An 18,524-nucleotide genomic window follows, 5' to 3' on the forward strand; every position below is an offset into this window, starting at 1 on the left:
TTTTGTTGAAAACTTACTCGTAGTAAAAACGAAGGCATGCTTAGAGAAGAAAGACTATTTTAGAAGAATTTATAGCAGAAGTACTGTTGGTTGCCTTTGAGGGACCCTGTTATAAGGCTGTTAATTAATGACATTTGTGTCTTATATAATTAATATGTATTTGATAATTAGGTAAAAATTCAAGAAAGAAAATAGGAACAGATAGAGCTAATTAAGAACAATAGAACAGAATTGCTTATTTCCATCACTTTTCCCTGCATCAGGGGATAATGCAGTAATAATCTCTGACTCAAAATTTGAATTTACCTTCTGGGAATACTGTGGGAGAGTAGGCCCAAAGAAAGAGAAATTTTAAATCTCCTTGTGTCTCTTTTTCTCTTTCAGAAGATTACAGCTCTAAGATTACAAGGATTCCAAACAAATGTTTTACCAGTGAACTTTTTTTTTTTCTTGTAGAGTTTTTTTATTGTTAATCCTTCTAATAAAAATCTTTATTAGGAAAAATGCCACCCCCAGCAGAGATGCCCTTTCTTTGGTTCTCTTGTGTCAAGATTCGTTGTTTGTTGTGCCCAAGAGATGTTTATAATGGAATATTTTATGACATGTATCTCTCCCTGAAAAGGCTGATTAAAAAGTCAGTGGAGCAGTGATACCTGTGAAAGCTATTTGACTTTGGTGATAAAATAGAGTTTATTGCCACAGTTTTCCTGCTCAAATGACATCTAAGCACCCTGCAGGATGACTGAGCGTAGACTAATATTCTTCTGAGTTCCTGGACCCAGTTCCAGTGGGGAGGTAGGGGTGGAGGGTTTCCACATAGCCCCAAGCAATTCTCAGACGCCAGCTGGGTGTCCTGAAATTCATCTCAGTTCTGACACCGTCTATGCAGAGACAGCATCAGATCCCACAGATTAGGGGCTCAGTCCCACGAGACTATCCCCCCCGACCCCTCCAAGGCATAAACCCAGGTTGTCACATGTGCTTCTGACCGGGCTACAGACTGGAGGTTCCTAAGACCCTCCTCCTTAGGTTCGGTCAATTTGCTAGAGCAGCTCACAGAACTCAGAGAAACATTTACTTTCTAGATCACCTGTTTATTATAAAAGGATGTAACTCAGAAACAGCCAGATAGAAGAGATGCACAGGGCAAGGTATGGGGAAGGGGCGCAGAGCTTCCATGTCCTCTCCAGGCGCCACTGTCCCCAAATCTCCACGTGGAGAGAAATCACCAACCTGGAAGCTCTCTGAACCCCCATCCTGTTGGGTTTTTATGGAGGCTCCCTTACATAGGCATGATTGATTACATCACTGGCCATTGGTGTTCGATTCAACCTCCAGCCCCAGGGAGATGAGACTGAAAATTCCAACCCTCTAATCACAGGGTTGGCTCCCCTGGCGACCTGCCCCCATCCTTAGGTGCTTCCAGAAGTGACCTCCTTAACATGACATAAGGGACACCTTTAAGTTCTAATCTTTTAGGAAACTCCAAGGGTTTTGGAAGCTGTGACCCAGGAGCCATGGATCAAGGCCAAATACAGATGAAAAAAATATATTTTGGTCATCTGAAAATATATATATTTTTTATCAATCAGAATATTGCACGTCCTAATGTAGTTTTTCCCTCCTGTGTATAACATGTGTTTTTCCTAAATGATTAATTTCATGCAATTCAGATTTTACATAATGACCTGTTGTTGTTTTTACAAACCCTGTGAATTTCCTAACAGAAGTCCCGGAGGTGATTTGGGTGCCAAAAAGAAAAAGAAGAAACAGAAGAGAAAAAAGGAGAAACCGAATTCCGGAGGCACCAAGTCAGACTCGGCATCTGATTCCCAGGAGATTAAAATTCAGCCGCCTTCAAAAGTGAGAACCATGCTTTATTTTAACCTCCGTGGTGTCCCATGCGTGTGAAAGCGGGTCCGGGCAGCTTAGGCGAGTGCCCTGTTGGGTCAGAGGTGTAGTTAGGATGTTGCCGTGACTGTGTGCTGCGTGGTCACAGCAGGGTATTTACAGCCTTCCCAGAACTGACGCTGGCACCCAGAAAACTAAGAGGTCTGTGCTGGGCTTCTGTGTGTGTGTGTATTCTGCTCGCATCCCCCCTTTCTCAGTGAATTAGTACGTAGGTTGTAGTCATAGAAGAAAGTCTCACCGTGACCTTGTTAGGTTTTTGTTTCTGGTTTTTAGGGGTTTTTTTTGTAGTTACGCTTAATATTTGATTCCCTTTTGTTCAGAAGATATTCACATTTTCATTTTTCTGGGTGTCTAAGTACCTGAATAGCACAGCACCATCTTGCAGCAGGTTTCAGCAGGAGCAACCATGGGTAAGTCTCACGTTGACTTTGCCTTGGACCAGTCTGCGGCGGCCATTCTTAATTCTGTTGCCAAGGGTGGGAAGTAACCCATTTTGGACCAAACCAGAAGTGGTCTTGCTGGGCCCTGCATCTTTGTATGCTTCGGGAGATGCCAATGCCAGGCGCCACTTCCCTGGGGCCACGCATCATCCTGGCTGTGAACAGAGACCTTGTGTGCTGGGCCCAAGGAAACACAGAGCCCTCGATGCCAGAAACTCACAGTGAAAAGGGGTAGAGTTAGAAGTATAACAAAGCAGAGGTTATCTGATTGTTGTAGCTCCAAGTAAGTTGGGTAGTGCATGGTATCATGGCAGGAGCTCGGTCCTGCCCCAAAGCTCTCAGGCTGTGAGCCTTTGCCAGGCTTTGCCCTTACTTAAGCTCATTTCATCTGCAACTTGGGGACATGCCTCCTCCCCAGCTCATAGGCTGTTAATGAGGTCACAAACAGACCATCTTTATAACATGGTTTTTATACCATGTAAAGCAGCAGTCCCCAACCTTTTCAGCACCAGGGACCGGTTTCGTGGAAGACGGTTTTTCCACGGACCAGGGCGGCGGGGGGGGAATGGTTTCGGGATGATTCAAGCGCATTACATTTATTGTGCACTTTATTTCTATTATTATTACATTGTAATATATAATGAAGTAATTACACAGCTCACCACAATGCTGACAGGAGGCGGAGCTCAGGCGGTAATGCGAGCAATGGGGAGCGGCTGTAAATACAGATGAAGCTTCTCTCACTCGCCTGCCGCTCACCTCCTGCTGTGCAGCCCGATTCCTAACAGGCCACGGACCGGTACCAGTCCGTGGCCCTGGGGGTGGGACCTCTGCTGTGAAGCACAGTGTATACATGGCAGTTGTTACCGTTACGCCAGTTTTGTGGGGTCTCAGTTTTTTTTCTTGTACAAACTTTACATCTTACGACATTGAGTGAGTCTTGCAGGTAGTTTTGTTGTCGTTGTTACCTGTTTTACACATAAGGACCAGGAATCACTGAGAAGGAAAATTCCTTGCCCCAATTTTTCCCTGATTGCCTTTGTGGGGTGAGAAGAAAGTGCAGTTTCCCTCACTAGCTTTTCAACTTGCTTCTCTGGTAATAAATAGTCTGTCCACAGACATAAGCTCCAAGGTAACTCATATAAGGTGCACCGTAAGCTGGCAAGGTATCTTTTCCATTTCTCATCGTTGCTTCATCAGACAAATGTGGTGTTATTTACATGTAGTTGTGACCGTCTCCTTATTCTTTCTGTCATCACCATCAGCTGCTGCCCAGCCCTGTACCCCTGGTGATTTAGGACCCTTCCCCTGCCTCTGGTCACTTATAAGAAACTACAGAATGGGAATTTGGGATTATCAGAGGCAGACTAGTATATGTAGGATGGATAAACAACAAAGTCCTACTGTATAGCGCAGGGAACTATATTCAATATCCTGTGACAAAGCACAGTGGACAAGAATATGAAAAAAAATACATATATGTATAACTGAGTCACTTTGCTGTACAGCAGGAATTAACCCAGCATTGTAAATCAACTATACTTCGATAAATTTTTAAAAATTAAACAATAAAATGAGTGGGTGGTTGGAGTTTAAAAAAAAAAAAGAAGAAAAAGAAACTACAGCCAGGCAAGGCAGGAGGAACTGCTACCATGATATGGTAGAGAAATTCTTTTCTTTTTTCATGAAGACTAAGTCAAAATTGTTTTAATGTGGGCTTTTCACTGCATTTTAAAAACTGCGGCTCATTTCCCTGAAACTGATGCCAGCTCTACATTAACACCGTCAATTACAGTGACCTTTAGAGATTCTTCAGTTTAGAGAATATTGTGGTCTACGCTCAAGAACCAAAATAAAATGATATTTGGGTTCTTGTACACTTCTTAGTGATGAAGGACTTGAACATTTTTTCCAAGGTATTAAATTGGAAAATAATGGGCAAAGAGAACAGTTGATGTTTAGTATTTCCCAAGGAGCAGATATGGAGGAAAAGAGGCGTGTCTGACTCTTACACCAGAATATGATAGTGGGAGGCTAATGCGGGGTCAATACACATTCTCACCTTTCCGAACACCCCATCTGGTGCTGCTGTGGTAGGTGATTGGATAGGTTTAAGACTTTATCATAGCTGAGTTTTCCTTACTGCTCTGTCGCTCTGGATTTGAAAGTTGTACTTACTTGAATCTACTCTGAGTGTCATCTATAAAAATACTGACTCACTATATTGTACACCTGAAGCTAATATAATATTGTGAATCAACCTAACTTCAATAAAAAACGAAAGCATTTAATAGTGAGCATTGGAATATGACTATTTCATGCACGGTGATTTCATGTAAAGACTGCTGGTCAACCTGCCCAGGCAGAAAGCACTCTGAAGACTTCTTCATGCAGACGGGGTTCCATCATTGGCTCCTTTGGAACAAAGATGCTGATGCATGTTTGTTACAAAAGGGTTGGAGTTTGACGTAGTCCTGTTAGAGGATTTAACTCCAATAGCAGGAAAGAAGGGTTACCGTGGCAAATTCGGTGCAGATACTGTAGGTATATTTTTGTAAGACTGGGTTCTACTTGGCCTATTTTAAGATAAACGGGTGCATGTTCAAGCATTACTAGCTGAAATATGCTGTGCTCTCACCTTATGTAAGTTGCAGGTCTCCTAGTTGATTGTGCTGTTGAGGGTTCAAGTGAATGTAAATTTCATTTTGCTAGAAGTCAGTTACTTTTGTGTGGGAGGTTCAGAAGAGGCCCAAACAAGAGAAATATAAAGATACAGTATATTAGAACAACAAAATTATTTTGTTAAATTAGTATGTGTCATTGGTATATATGAACCTGATGATTCAGACATCAATCAAAATGTAAGATAAACGGCTTACAAAATTTGTGGCAGTCCTGGGTGATGCTGTTAGACTTCCAAGAGGAGACATTAAGACTTCAAGCTACCTCTGGTTAGACTCCAGCACTTTGTTTCTTGGAACCATTTGAGGGGCAAGAATCTTAAGGGGACCCAGTGAGTAAAGCCACCACAGGATGGTCTGTATTAAATAAATCCTGTTTTGTACTGGGTCAAACAAGCAAGCTTCCCAGATTCAAAGATTTGCTCCAGACCACAGACTTCAGAGTCAAAATGGAACAGAAGTCCAGAGCTGCTGTTAATAAACCATTGAGGGTCGATGGTACCTCTCCTTGGTGCCCATGGTGTTGACCTACAGGGAAACCGAAGACTCTGAGACGCCTTCTAACCAATTCTGAACCCACAGTGAAGAGCATTCTTTGTATGGCATCAAAATTCTAAAACTAATCGATAATTTCACATGTTGAACAAACCTCACTGATTTCCATATTCAGTCCTACATGCCACTTGCTCATTTCAATTATAGTCTCACTTTCCATGAGGGATTTCCCAAAAAAAAAAAAAAAAGAGCTGCGGGATCTTCAGAGATGACAGGAACATTGGCTTTGAGGAAGGAACTTTAGTATTTAAAGGCATTGTCAATTTTATAGACTGAGGATATGTATTAAAAGGGAGGTTATTTCCAACACTTGGGTTGGGGAGAAAAGGCTTTTATGGTTGCAGAAGATCTGAATTCACAGAGGAAACTGCTCACCCTCGCTGTCTCTGGAGGAGCGTCAGAATTGGGAGAGGGCGGGGTGTGGTCCAGGAGAAGGCATCCTCAGAGAGTCCTTTCCTGATGAACTTCCTTCCCAGCCCAGCACTAAGTTCATATTTCTTTCTTTCTTTTTATGAACTAAAATTTCCCTGGTTTCCATTCTAGAAGTTATTTCCCTTGTCCCCACGTTGCTCCTGCCGAGCATTAACCCCAACAGCGAAGCCAAGGCTGGAGTCTGACCGGCTGCTGTGTGATAGTAACATTTGCATGGCACGGCACTCCTCTCTGCTGCCCCGCCCACATGAGTAGTTAATGGTGAGGACCGAGGACCCTTTGCAGATGGGTGGGAAACTGAAGCAGAGAGTGCTTCGGTTTGCTTGAGAGTTCCCAGACTGTCAGAGCCCCATTGAAGCTATAGGACTGTTGTTGCCTTTAACCCAGTACGTTTGCTTGTATTTTAATACGTTAGCATACTTGAGCCCAAGGGCCAGGCGTAGAGGAGGATTGTGCGTTTCTCCAGTGAACGCTGTATAGTCTCCAGTGCAGGTGCACGTGGACCTGCCCCAGGTTTGGGAGCAGCGGCAGCTTCCTCATATTTTGTGTCTGTGTGTCTTTGCTGTTGTAGAATCCCACCATTCCAATGCAGAAGTTGCAGGATATCCAGAGGGCAATGGAGCTGTTATCCGCATGCCAGGGCCCCGCCAGGAACATTGATGAGGCTGCCAAACACAGATACCAGTTTTGGGACACGCAGCCGGTACCCAAACTAAGTAAGCTTTTCTGCCTTTTCCCCCCAAAAACAAAGCTGGGTTAACAACAAACAAAAGAACACAAAAGAGACTTTACTTCACTTATATGATTTGTTTTAGACTGCAGATTCGAAATTTATACAAAAGTCATATTTTTCTCCCTAAAATAAGTGTTGGGTGGCGACATTGGCTTTCAGTAACAACAATTTTAATCTAGCTCCTGTCCCTATAAAAAAATCTAGTTTCCCCACACTTCAAACATTAGTGTATTAAATATATGTGTATAAGAGGGGTCTGGCCCACCCCCCAGTTTTTTGGTTCTGATCTTCATGGAGTGGTTTTTCTTCTGCATAAATTTTTAGCAATCTCACACCTCAGTTATCCCAAAAGACACAGAAAATTTGCCCTGTTAAGTCTTACTGAAATGGAAAATTTTGCTCTGATTAACAATAGGATTCTGAACACTCACCCATGTTGTTAATTGTTACCAATGTGATAACATTCCAGTATAATAAGCGAACTGGGACACCCTGTGAAGGCCTTCATAAGTGCTCTGGGTCATGTAAAAATCTGTAATAGGCCTCTTTCCCTCGGTGCCTGGCCTGCTCCATCACATTTCACTTGAACTTTTACCACTTAAGGTTCTGTAAACTTAATAATTTAATAATTATTAAATTAATAATTTAATAATTATTAAATTAATAATTTAATAATTAATAAAGAAACTTAATTTCATTGTTACTCTTTCACATTATGCCAGAAAAAAGATGATATAAATGCCATAAAAATGTTTTTCAATGTATTACAAGCTAAACCTGCTGCTTTGTCGTATGTTTATATGAAGATACATATTTCCATATATTATTTCCATATTTTTCTTCCTTGATAGTTCCATCTCCAAAATCTGTATAATAGAAGGTATTCATCGCCATCCCAAACTCTTATTAGCCCAGTTACGTACACATAATCAGTTTTAACAAATATAAAGCAAGGAACAGTCCTTCTCTGTGCCTTCAAATAATGGGTTTCAAACTTTTTAAAAGTGACCGTTCTTTTTCCACCCATGCCCACGCCAAGCAGCTTCAAAATCATGAGCTTCAGAGCATGAAAGAAAGAGGAAAGCAATTATCTTTGCTTGATTTTTTTTCTTTCAGGCTCTAGAAATTATTTGGTAGTGGAGGAAGACCCTCTAGCATGAGTTTACTGGATTTTAAATGACATTGAGTTGAGTGACCATTAGCTACAGGGGTGTAGGTTTATTGATCTGAATGTATTGGGTTTGGCTAAATTCTGCTGGGGGCTTTTGGGTCACTGCCCAGGGGAGAAAATTCTCTTCCAGCTGTCACCTCACCCCAGCGCACCTCTTTGGGAAGATAGCCCCACCGCTCACCTCGTTTCGGCCCCTCCCCTAAATCCCTGCAGTGTTCTCAGGTTCCTAGAATGTTCTTTACCTACCTCAATCAAGGCAACACCAGGTTAATGGCGGAAGAGGGAGCCTGAGGTCGGGGAGAACGTTTGAAAGTCAGGGAGACTCTGCCTCTTCGTTTCTCTCCAGAGCCATGTCCCAGTTCAGTCAAACACACCCAGCTGGTGGGCCCCTGGTGTTGTGTGGGTCGGCCAAGCCCTGGGCAACTCCCAAGGAACCCCAGGGGAACAGCTGGGAATCTGGCTCCTAGGGCTCACCCTGGAACCTGAGGTATTCACTTGGGGGTGTGCTGGTAGAGTGGAGATAAGATGAACGTGCAGAGTTAGGGATTAGGAAGAAGGGAAGAAGAAACCCCTCGGGGCTGGTACAAACCCTGTGACTTCCCCCCTGTAGAAAGGTCTGTGGTGGTAGTAACCGTACCTGAAGGTCATTTATTCAGCAGATATTGTTTGAGTGTCTACCATTAAATGCCAGGCACTGGGGCACAGACCCGGGAAGCAGTGGTGGGAAAGCAGGATAAACGGTGGGCTGGCGGGGAGGATACACTCCCTGTAGGAAGGAGCTGTGGTTGGGGAGGGTGCTGTGAGGACGTTACGTGTAAGGTTATAGCTGAAAAAATGCCGGCGGCCAGCCGTGCGAAAGGCGGGGGACGGGCCTTCTGAGCAGAGGCCCAGTCCGAGGGAGGGCGGTGGGCCCGCAGCCCCGAGGGCAGGGCTGGGTAGATGTGTCGACGGTGGCCAGGCAAGCAGTGGCCACGGTCAAGGGCCTGGATTTTATCCCAGCCTCGCTGGGAAGCTCCGGAGGAAGAAGTGGGAAAGGGCGCCTTTGTGGAAATCGCTGGAGACACTGATGGCTTGCACTGTGCTGCCAGCAGCCCAGACAGAAGTAAACAGTCCTGAAATTAATTTTGAATTTTGCTGGGAAGGGTCAGGTCACTGCAGCCCTTGCCCCCCGTTTGTTGAAAAAGCAAGAGTTAAACAGAAAACATCTCTAAGGCGGTCGTATCAAGCCTGTGTCGCCGGCAGTTGTGCTGAATGATTAATCTGTAATCTAGGAGTTCAGACTGAGAAGTCACCATTGTTTCGTAATGTCCAGTTTGCCAGGGGATGACAGAGGATTCCTCCTGTAACTGGTCCACTACCGTAACCCTCCACCACTGCGTAACCACCCCGCTTCACGCTGGCAGCAGCTGAAACGATACAGTACTTTTAAGGATTATATGGAACTCAAGAGCCCTAAGCACGCTTTTGTTTCCTGTAACTGACCATTTTGGATCGTCAGAACACTCTGTAATTGAATCGTCTCTCTTTTTGTCTTTATTTTTCCCCTCCTCCCCATCCCAGATGAAGTAATAACATCTCATGGCGCAATTGAAGCTGATAAAGAAAACGTGCGTCAAGAACCGTATTCCCTGCCGCAGGGTTTTATGTGGGACACTTTAGATTTGGGTAACGCCGAAGTGGTGAGTAAAACCCTCGACCTCGGTCCCCGAGTTGGCGTGGGTTGCTTCTGCGCTGGTCCCAAGCATCACAGGCAGGACGCTTGTTTGGTCTCGTAGCTCAGGGAGCTGTACACGCTGCTGAATGAGAATTACGTGGAAGATGACGACAACATGTTCCGGTTTGACTATTCGCCCGAGTTCCTGCTGTGGTGAGTCTCGCCGGTTACGTGTGCCTGCTGGGGACAGGGCGAGGTGGGGTTGGCCTGTCTCTGTCTGTCCCTGTTTTCCTGGACACTCACCGCACCTGTTTTCCTTGCCCGCACTGACTTCAGGGCTCTGCGGCCCCCAGGCTGGCTCCTCCAGTGGCACTGTGGAGTCAGGGTGTCTTCGAACAAAAAACTAGTGGGGTTCATCAGCGCCATTCCCGCGAACATTCGGATCTACGACAGGTACATAGTGAAGCTCGTCAGCTTTGATACATTGCTTCTCCAAGAATTATGATGAGAGTAGGCTTTTTGTTTTTGTTTTTTTTTTGGCCGCGCTGCGCGGCATGCGGGATCTTAGTTCCCCAGCCAGGGGTGGAACCTGCGGCCCCTGCAGTGGAAGCGCGGAGTCCTAACCACTGGGCCGCCGGGGAATCGCCTAGAGTAGGCTTTCTGAAATGACTGAATGGAGGCAGCTGCTGAGGAGGGAGGCCGTGTGCGCGGGGCGGGCGGGGGGACGGAGACCGCGCTTGCCGCCCCGTGTCGCTGGGGACCTAAAACCGCTCTAAAAATAAAGTTACGAATAATTCGTAAAACAACAGGTCGTGAACAGTGACCAAAAAAAAGAGCTGTGTTTTTCTCTCTCTTTTTTCCCTCTCTGCCTCTCAATCTCATACATGCACACACAGGTATGTATATATATATATACGTAGCAGAAAAAACAAAACTGTAAATAGGTATTTCAGATTTGTTGCTGGGGAAAAAATTGCTCGAGGGATTCTTTTTTAAGTCTTTCTATCCACAGGATATGTCTGTTCCATTTTTGCTCTGGGTCTTCAGCCCAGAAAGTCAAAGATACAGTTATGAAACACGAAGATCTAATGCCTAATAGGTCTCTTCGCCTTTCAGTGTACTGGGTGAGCTTATTTACTGCTGAAAAGCATTTGATCTCAAGGAATATTTTGTGCCAGATGAAATGCCTGCGTATCTGGAACCAGAGCAGAGGATGGGCTTTGAAGCTCTAGAAGGCTTAATTGTCGCTCAGAAAAGCGCCAGCTCTGGCCTGGTCGAGGCACTTCCCAGGGATCCTGGGTATTGCATTATGCTCCAAAGCAACGTCCTATTAGATTCTGCATCTGGGTGACCCAGTTACCGTCGTAATTGTATACATTACAGGGAAAACAGATATAGAAACTTTGAGGCACAGCTGATCCAGTTTCTACACTGAAAATTCAGAAGAGACCAAAGTTTTCAAATGTATTTAGAACGAGGGTTTGCATCTCCACAGCCTGGAGTTTTGATCATTTTGGTGGGGGAGTATGGAAAATAGCTGAATCTGTGAAATATCTAAAAGATAGAATATTTTTCTTAAATATTGTGTTAAAGGAGGGCTTTCAGTTTCCTATTCTTTGAAATGTTATAGGTGTTGTCCTGTTTTTTGAAAATGTTTTCCTCTTACGGTGGCTCTAATTTTCAACACCTTTATTTCTTAGTGTGAAGAAGATGGTCGAAATCAACTTTCTTTGTGTTCATAAGAAATTGAGATCAAAACGGGTAGCCCCAGTGTTGATTCGAGAAATAACCAGAAGAGTGAACCTGGAAGGGATTTTCCAGGCCGTTTATACCGCTGGAGTGGTTCTTCCGAAGCCAGTGGCCACATGCAGGTAATAGCATCCCACCTTTATCTTGCATATCACCTGTACCTAACGCTTTGAGCCTCCCTGCCATGTTGCTACAAGTATTATTCTCCACCCGAGTAACCCAGAGGGACTTTGGCTGACCCGTGATGATGTGGTTGGTGGGTAGCAGAGATGGAGATAGAACCAAGAACCACTAGCCCAGTATTCTCGTAATAAACCCCACAGTCACCTGTATACTAATGGTGCTACACCTCCATTTCTGTGTCTCTTCCCTTTGAGAGAATAGTCTCTGCCTTGGGAAACCCAGGGCATCAGTTATCTCGAGATGCCCTGTAGTACGATTTTCTTTCCTTCTCTAACACGCAGTGTTATACCAGTGCTATCAGGAACTACTCCAAAAGCTTGATAAACATCAGCTGAAAAACCCATTTTTCATACTCGTTTGCTAAGAGTAATAAGAAGGCTAAAGCTGTTTTTATTTCTTCATCTGCTCTTATCAAGCTTTCAAAGGTTAATCTAGTAAGAAAATTGTTTATCAGATTGTCACTTGACTAACCTGTTCCTAGAGCATCAGAAAGAGTTTATCTCCCTCTGTTATTTTTGTTGACTCAGATAAGATGAAACTTCAGGAAAACAGAGTATAGAAGACAAAACTGTAAAATGACTCTCTCCTATTAACTTATTCATAAATAAGCAGAATAAATAAGACTTCACAGGTGTTATTTTAATATAATCATTCATCCGAGTACCTAAACTAGAAACGCTTAAGAAATTCAAGCTTGTTTTTCAAAAAGTTGTCTTCTCTGGTGTGCGTTATATAAATGTGAAGGCTACTAAACTTAAGGAGAGTTTTTTCTTGTTTTTAAACTTTTTGGTTTGCCATCTTAGAATCTGTGGTGCTCATTCAATACTTACAGACTGAGCATTATCAATATTCCCTCTGCAATTCTAAGATTTCTCTTTATTGAAAGAGACGGATGGTTACAAACAACAAAGGAACATAACTGGGACATCATTTAGAGGTAAAAAATGACGGATAAAATAATTGCATAGGAAGAGGGCCAGCACCCAGCACTACACGGGGCCCAACATAAGTGTTCATTCAATGCTCCTATAACAGCTGAGCTTAGACAAAGGTTAAAAACTTGGAGAGTCAGAAATCAATTAGATCTTAAAATCTGTATTGTATTCCAGATACTGGCATCGATCACTAAACCCCAGAAAATTGGTAGAAGTGAAATTTTCTCACTTGAGTAGAAATATGACTTTGCAGAGAACAATGAAGCTGTACAGACTTCCAGATGTAAGTAAGAATGATTTGCAGTTTTTCAAAGCTGTTAATAACGGAAACTTTTAATGTAGAAAAGAATTATTTGCAGGAAGCTAAATACTGGCTCATGGGTCTGAGGATGTGAATATGCAGCTAAAAAGACTGCATAGAACTCGGGGGCCAGATAAAAGGAGGTGGGTTTTTTCTTTTTAAGGCTTTTTAAAGTTCTTCAGCTTGGGGTTGGAAGGGCTTGAATTCGAGACATGTAAGTTTTGAAATTTTGAGTATTTATATTCTGTTTAGGAAGAGGAAAGAAAAGTTCACGCTTCTGATGATATCTTAACACATGGAACTAAGGAATAAGGTTTAAAGAAGGAACCCTCGGAGAGGAAATAATGTCACGTTAAATTAGCATCTTTTTAAACTAGTAAATTCCCAGTGTGAAAAGTTGTCTCTTAATAAGTGGAAATTTAAACGTGCTTACCAGTCTTAGCTTTATTTGGGGCTCAGATGGTGAATGAATTATCTATCGCTACATAACAAATTACCACAAATGTAGAAGTTCAGACCAACACATGTGCTATCTCTTGGGTTCTGTGGGTCAGGAATCAAGGCACTGCTTAGCTGAGGCCTTTGCTTCAGGGTTTCTCATGAAGCTGTCATCAAGGTGTCAGCTAGGGTCGGGGCCTCATCTGAAAACTTGACCGGGGATGGATCCACTTCTAAGCTCACATGGCTGTTGGCAGCCTTGAGTTCTTTGTGGGCAGTTGGCCTGGGGTCCTCAGTTCCTTGCTGGCCGTCGGCCTGAGGCTGCCTCAGCTCCTGGTCGGCTGGGGTTCTCTGTAACGTAGCTTACAACACAGCGGCTTGCTTCATCAAACCCAGCGAGTAGAGTCTACAGAGCGCATCTGCTAGTAAGATGGAAGTTAGAACCCTGCGTAATCAATTAAAGTGGAATCACGGTTGCTGTATGTCATTGGTTAGAAGCAAGTCACAGCCCCCACCCACACTCGGACAAGTGGATGGCAGGGACATGAACTCGAGGGACACAAACAGGAGGGCAGTCATCACTGGGGCCATCGTGGAATCTGTCCGCCAAAGATGGGATCTTTCATGTAAAGTTTTGATTTCGTCAGAGCTACTCTTTCTTTTGGGTTGTAGTAGATATTTTAACTCGATTGAGGGATTCTTGTGCAATATAGCCGTGTTCCTCCCAAAGAAGGAGAGGACTTCACCAGTGGAAGGTGCAGCCGACTCTAGCGCCTTTTGTCTTGGGTCAGTTGTGCGTTTACCAAATGCATGTGGTCTGCGGCTGCAGGAATTGATGTCTTTTTTCTGATGACAGACCAGAATCAACTAATTTCTGACTCAGGCAGAATTTCATAAGGAGAAAAGTGGAGGTGAAGGAAACCAGGTGTTGGAGATATCAGGGTCGTCATTCCGGGGCTTCACCACCTGGTAGAGGTCCTGGAAGGCACGGTCTCCCTTCTGCCTAAGCTGTAGTTGCAGACAGTGGGGCTCGAACTAATGAACTCACTGCCTATCTGTGAGGTCAAGGACAGAGGGGGCCACGTAGATCAGAACAGAGATAAATAAAAAGCACAGGTGACACAATGAAGGAGGGTCCACGTGTCCTGGGGAAGAAGGACCAGGCCCCCTCAAGTTGGGGTGACAGAATTGAAGGTAAGTGTATGGAGATGTGTGCACTGAAATGGAGATGCAGGAAACTGCTGTAAGGGGTCACACCATAATCATGACCATCGTGATTTACTGATCAGCTAGAAATAATTTCTGCTAGCGGCCGAGCCCCAGAGCCACTGAGAGGGACAGAGTCATGCAGAGGCACAAGTGGCCATGAGAAATAAAGAGACACAAGAGAGGCACAGTGCACAGCTGAGACAAGACACCACTGATTCTCAGCGTCCTCCTTGCAGATTGTCACATACTTTGCCGTATGCGAGTTGAAATAAGAACTGGAGGCGTGCCTCCTTCTTTCACTAGGGGCGAATGCTGTTCTTCTTTGGTCTCCCCAGATTTAAGTTTCTTGAGCCTAAACCTGTCTAGCTTGTGGGTAAGGAATGTGCCCCCTTACACATAGTTGCCTAACACAGAATGAAGAATAAGGAATTGTAGTAGTTGTCGTTGGTTTATTCGGGATGATTAGAATTAGAGGTACTGAAAGTTATTTTTGACTTGACTTTGTCCATCAGCCTCCATATTTTTGTACAAGCATCCATCAACTCATAGGTAACAAAGTTTTGACAAGCTGGTGATAAATCGCTGGTCGGGCATTCGTGGTGAAACCAGATTTTGGCATCTTGGTTGTGGTTAACCTAGTTTCCTTGGTGGAGCAGTCCTCGTCCGGCCGTGTTGCTATGGTGATTGCCTTTTTTCTTCCCTAGTAAGTTGAAGTTTATAAAGTGCTGTCACGTATATTGTTCAGTATATTCTTCCAACCACCTTTTGAAGTCAGTATTCGTATCCCCATTGTACAGATGCAAAGACTGAGGCTTGTGAAGGTTGATGCTTAGACCAGGGCCTGTCAGTAATAAGTGGAGGACTTGGCGGGCAGGCCCTAGACGTCCGTGTTTCTCCCGTGAGGTCCCTTTGCCTCCACCCTCACCTCTAACACAACCGCCTTGGGGGCACCAAGGCCCAGTCCCACCAGATGTCTCACTGTGCCGTCATTAGAGACCAGGTTGAGGCAGGAAGGGATGAGTGTCAAGGTCCAAACACCTCTCATTGATGTGTTCCAGCCTCCCTCCCTCCTTTTAAGTCATAGGGAAGGAAAGAAAACTAAAGAGTAAATTAATAAAAAAAAAAAGAGAGAGAGAAGATAGAAGAGATGCAAGTAGAGACACTGGAAAATTGAAAGGTGCTTCGAGCAGCCACCGTGGTGTCAGCTCCTGAATTAGACGCTGGACGAGGCAGCATACAGCAGACCACCTCCTTCTCTCCCGAGGGCCCAGACGGATGACGCCCCCGCTGGCAACTGCATCGTTTAAGAACATTTTTGTACCTTGAAGTGTAAAGACAAGAACCTTACTGAATACAGCTTTTGCTCTTTGATTCTATCTCGTTTTCTGATTCGCCAGGCCCGTTTCTGCTCACCGTGCCGGCTTTACATCCTTGCTGTGGATGTCTGACTATAAAAGTCAACATTGATTGCAGCCAGCATTATGCCAGACTGTTAACATTCATTATCTCATTTATTATCTACACCGATCAGAGAGGGCGGGTCATCGTCCCCAGTCACAGAAGAGGACATTGAGATGCCAGATTGATTTGCCCAGAGTCTTCCAATCAGGACAGAACCATCCCTGGGACCCATGCCATTAGCTACTGTTACCTGCGAGACTAAGGTTTTCCCAAGAGGAACACAGTTTCCTACCCTTTCAGTGTTGGTTTGTTTTTAATTTGGTGTTGAGAATTTCCAAACCACGTTGGGTTTTTTTTTTTTTTTTTTGGTAGGTGCTCTTCAAGGTGAAGGAATTTGAAGCAGATAAAAAGCAGGAGTCAGGTTAATCTCCCAGTGTCTTTACATTGTGTTGCAAGAACTTTACGCCTGGGAAGACATGCTAAGACTCAGGTGTTCTCGATTTAGTACCTGTCGATGTTTTTTTAGTGTTTAATGTCCTACTGCTCCTTCTTAAATCAAATAAATAACCATAATCATTGCTGACATCTCTGCTATGGAATCTTAGCTCCAAATCAGTTCACACCACATAGTTTGACAGAGAACGGCACTGCTTCTGTTTTTCAGTAGGGCTCTGAGCTTTGTTTCCTTATGTACTTACAAGCAGATTTTACACAGATTTCAGTGCATATAGAGTCCAACAAGTAATGCATATTAGTTGGATGGTGGGAAAGTATCTGATTCAGAAATAGAGTTTGCTTATGAAATTTAAGATTTTCTCAGTTACTGAAAGTTTTTTCTGCTTTTTATTGAAGTCTCAGAAAACATTGCCACTTGATTCTTTCAGATTATGCCAAAGCTGAAATTTTTATCTAGGTATAACATTTCCCCTACCTCTTCCTGAAGACAACAGCTATTATATAAAATATAATTCTTTTTTTTTTTCTTGGCCGTGCTGCGCAGCTTGCAGGATCTCAATTCCCTGACCAGGAATTGAACCCGGGCCACAGGAGTGAAAGCCCGGAATCCTAACCACTAGGCCACCAGGGAACTCCCTCAAATATAATTTTATATTTTAAAATTTATTTCGTGCTTCTGTAGATTTCTTGGAGAGGATGTGACTTTCTGATGTTAGAAAGAAACAAGTTTAGCCTCTGAGACACATAAGCCATTGTTAATCAGCAAAAGTAAATATTCTTCCCCTGTGTCTAGGACCTTATATGTTTTTATAGCTGGATATAGTCTGATGTTCTCTTCTAATTTAATGCTCCTGTAAAAACTTGTTTGAAGTGCTTGGAAATTACCAAGTTTATGTGTTTTCTCCCTGCCGGTTTGCCAACCAATACTGTTTCACTGAGTCTTCCTTATCTAAATTCTATTACCCATTTTTCTGACCTTCAGAGACCTGAGGTAGCAGTTCTCAAAGTGTGGTCCAGGGATCCCTGGAAGTTCCCAGAAACCTTTGGGGGTCCTGTGAAGTCAATTTTTTATAATAACACAAAAGTATAATTTGCATCTTTCATTTCATTATCTTACAAGTACACTGTGCAGTCTTCCAGAGGCTATATGGAATGTGAGTTTATATATTCTTTTCTTTTAATCTCTAATTTAGTTTCTAATATGATAAATATGGATAAATATAACCCACGTAGGCAAAGCTCTTTGGGAGTACTGAATAATTTTTAAGAGCGTAACGAAGTCCCAGAACAAAATATTTGAGAACTGCTGCTTTAAGGGTGTCTTCTGGGCAAAAAGGATGTTGATTTTAGTGATTACACAGTATGAAAATTCAGTGAATAAGAACTGTGCTGCAGAAGCATATTTTGCTCCAAAAAGGAGTTGGCAAGCTTCAGTCCTCATTTCTGAATGTTCTCTGTGAACAGAGAGGATGTATCCTGTTGCTTTCATTAGTTAATCTCATTGCTTGATATTGTTGATTCTTACTGAACCAGTAACAAAAGAAAGAACAATCTGATGTTGAGAAAGCCTATTTAAAATGTATCAAGGTCATCCTCATAGTAAAAAATAATCTTTTCAAATGACTGCAGTATACATTTGGTATGGCTTTGGCCTTCCTACCAGCATTTAGAAATGTGTATTTATTTCATGTAACACCATTTAGCAATCACATAGGTTCCCTCTTCCCATGAATTGCAGTGTAGAAATGCTCCGAATAACTAAAATTGGCTTAGGGAAACAAAAGAAAAATACAGTTTCACTCCTGGCTTGTACTTAAATGCCAGGCCGTAGAAATATCATCTCTTCAGAGCTGACAGTGACTTTTCTCTGTGTCTGCAGCTTTCACCTCACCTTATTGGGTAAATGATTGTGCTAAAAACCTAGGAATTCATTCATTCATTCAACACCTATTCAGGCCATTATTAACCAAGGGTTAAGCCTTGGGTGGGACCTGGGACCTGGAGATTTCGGGTCCTTTGGCTTTGAGATCCACAGAAATACTAAAAGTATGAGTTCTCTATTAAATGTCAAGGACTTAAATTCTGTCAGTTTAGAATATTAAACTATTTTAGCTGCATTACTGCATCTTTGTAGATTCCATGAATCATAACTGAGTGGCACATAGTGAATACTCAGCTAAGGACTGCTGGGTCTGTAAACACAAAGCCCGTCTCCTCCCAAAGTGAAGCAGTAATCAGTCAGCGGTTCTTGTCACAGAACCTTAGAAACCTCAGC

General features: G+C 43.4%; 1 protein-coding gene across 4 annotated transcripts in view; it reads left to right on the forward strand.

Moving 5' to 3' along the window:
- Positions 1–18,524, forward strand: part of NMT2 (N-myristoyltransferase 2) — a 54,742-nt gene that overhangs the window by 26,070 nt on the left and 10,148 nt on the right. For 3 of the 4 annotated variants that reach the window (XM_036841941.1, XM_036841943.1, XM_036841944.1), the window contains exons 2-8: positions 1,728–1,863; positions 6,591–6,735; positions 9,484–9,602; positions 9,699–9,790; positions 9,914–10,030; positions 11,278–11,448; positions 12,619–12,727. In XM_036841941.1, the coding sequence (XP_036697836.1) occupies positions 1,728–1,863; positions 6,591–6,735; positions 9,484–9,602; positions 9,699–9,790; positions 9,914–10,030; positions 11,278–11,448; positions 12,619–12,727 (889 nt within the window). The remainder of the gene's footprint in view (positions 1–1,727; positions 1,864–6,590; positions 6,736–9,483; positions 9,603–9,698; positions 9,791–9,913; positions 10,031–11,277; positions 11,449–12,618; positions 12,728–18,524) is intronic. The other variant, XM_036841942.1, reaches the window with a different exon arrangement.

Source organism: Balaenoptera musculus, chromosome 2 (genome assembly GCF_009873245.2).
Source record: "Balaenoptera musculus isolate JJ_BM4_2016_0621 chromosome 2, mBalMus1.pri.v3, whole genome shotgun sequence".
Lineage (NCBI taxonomy): Eukaryota > Metazoa > Chordata > Mammalia > Artiodactyla > Balaenopteridae > Balaenoptera > Balaenoptera musculus.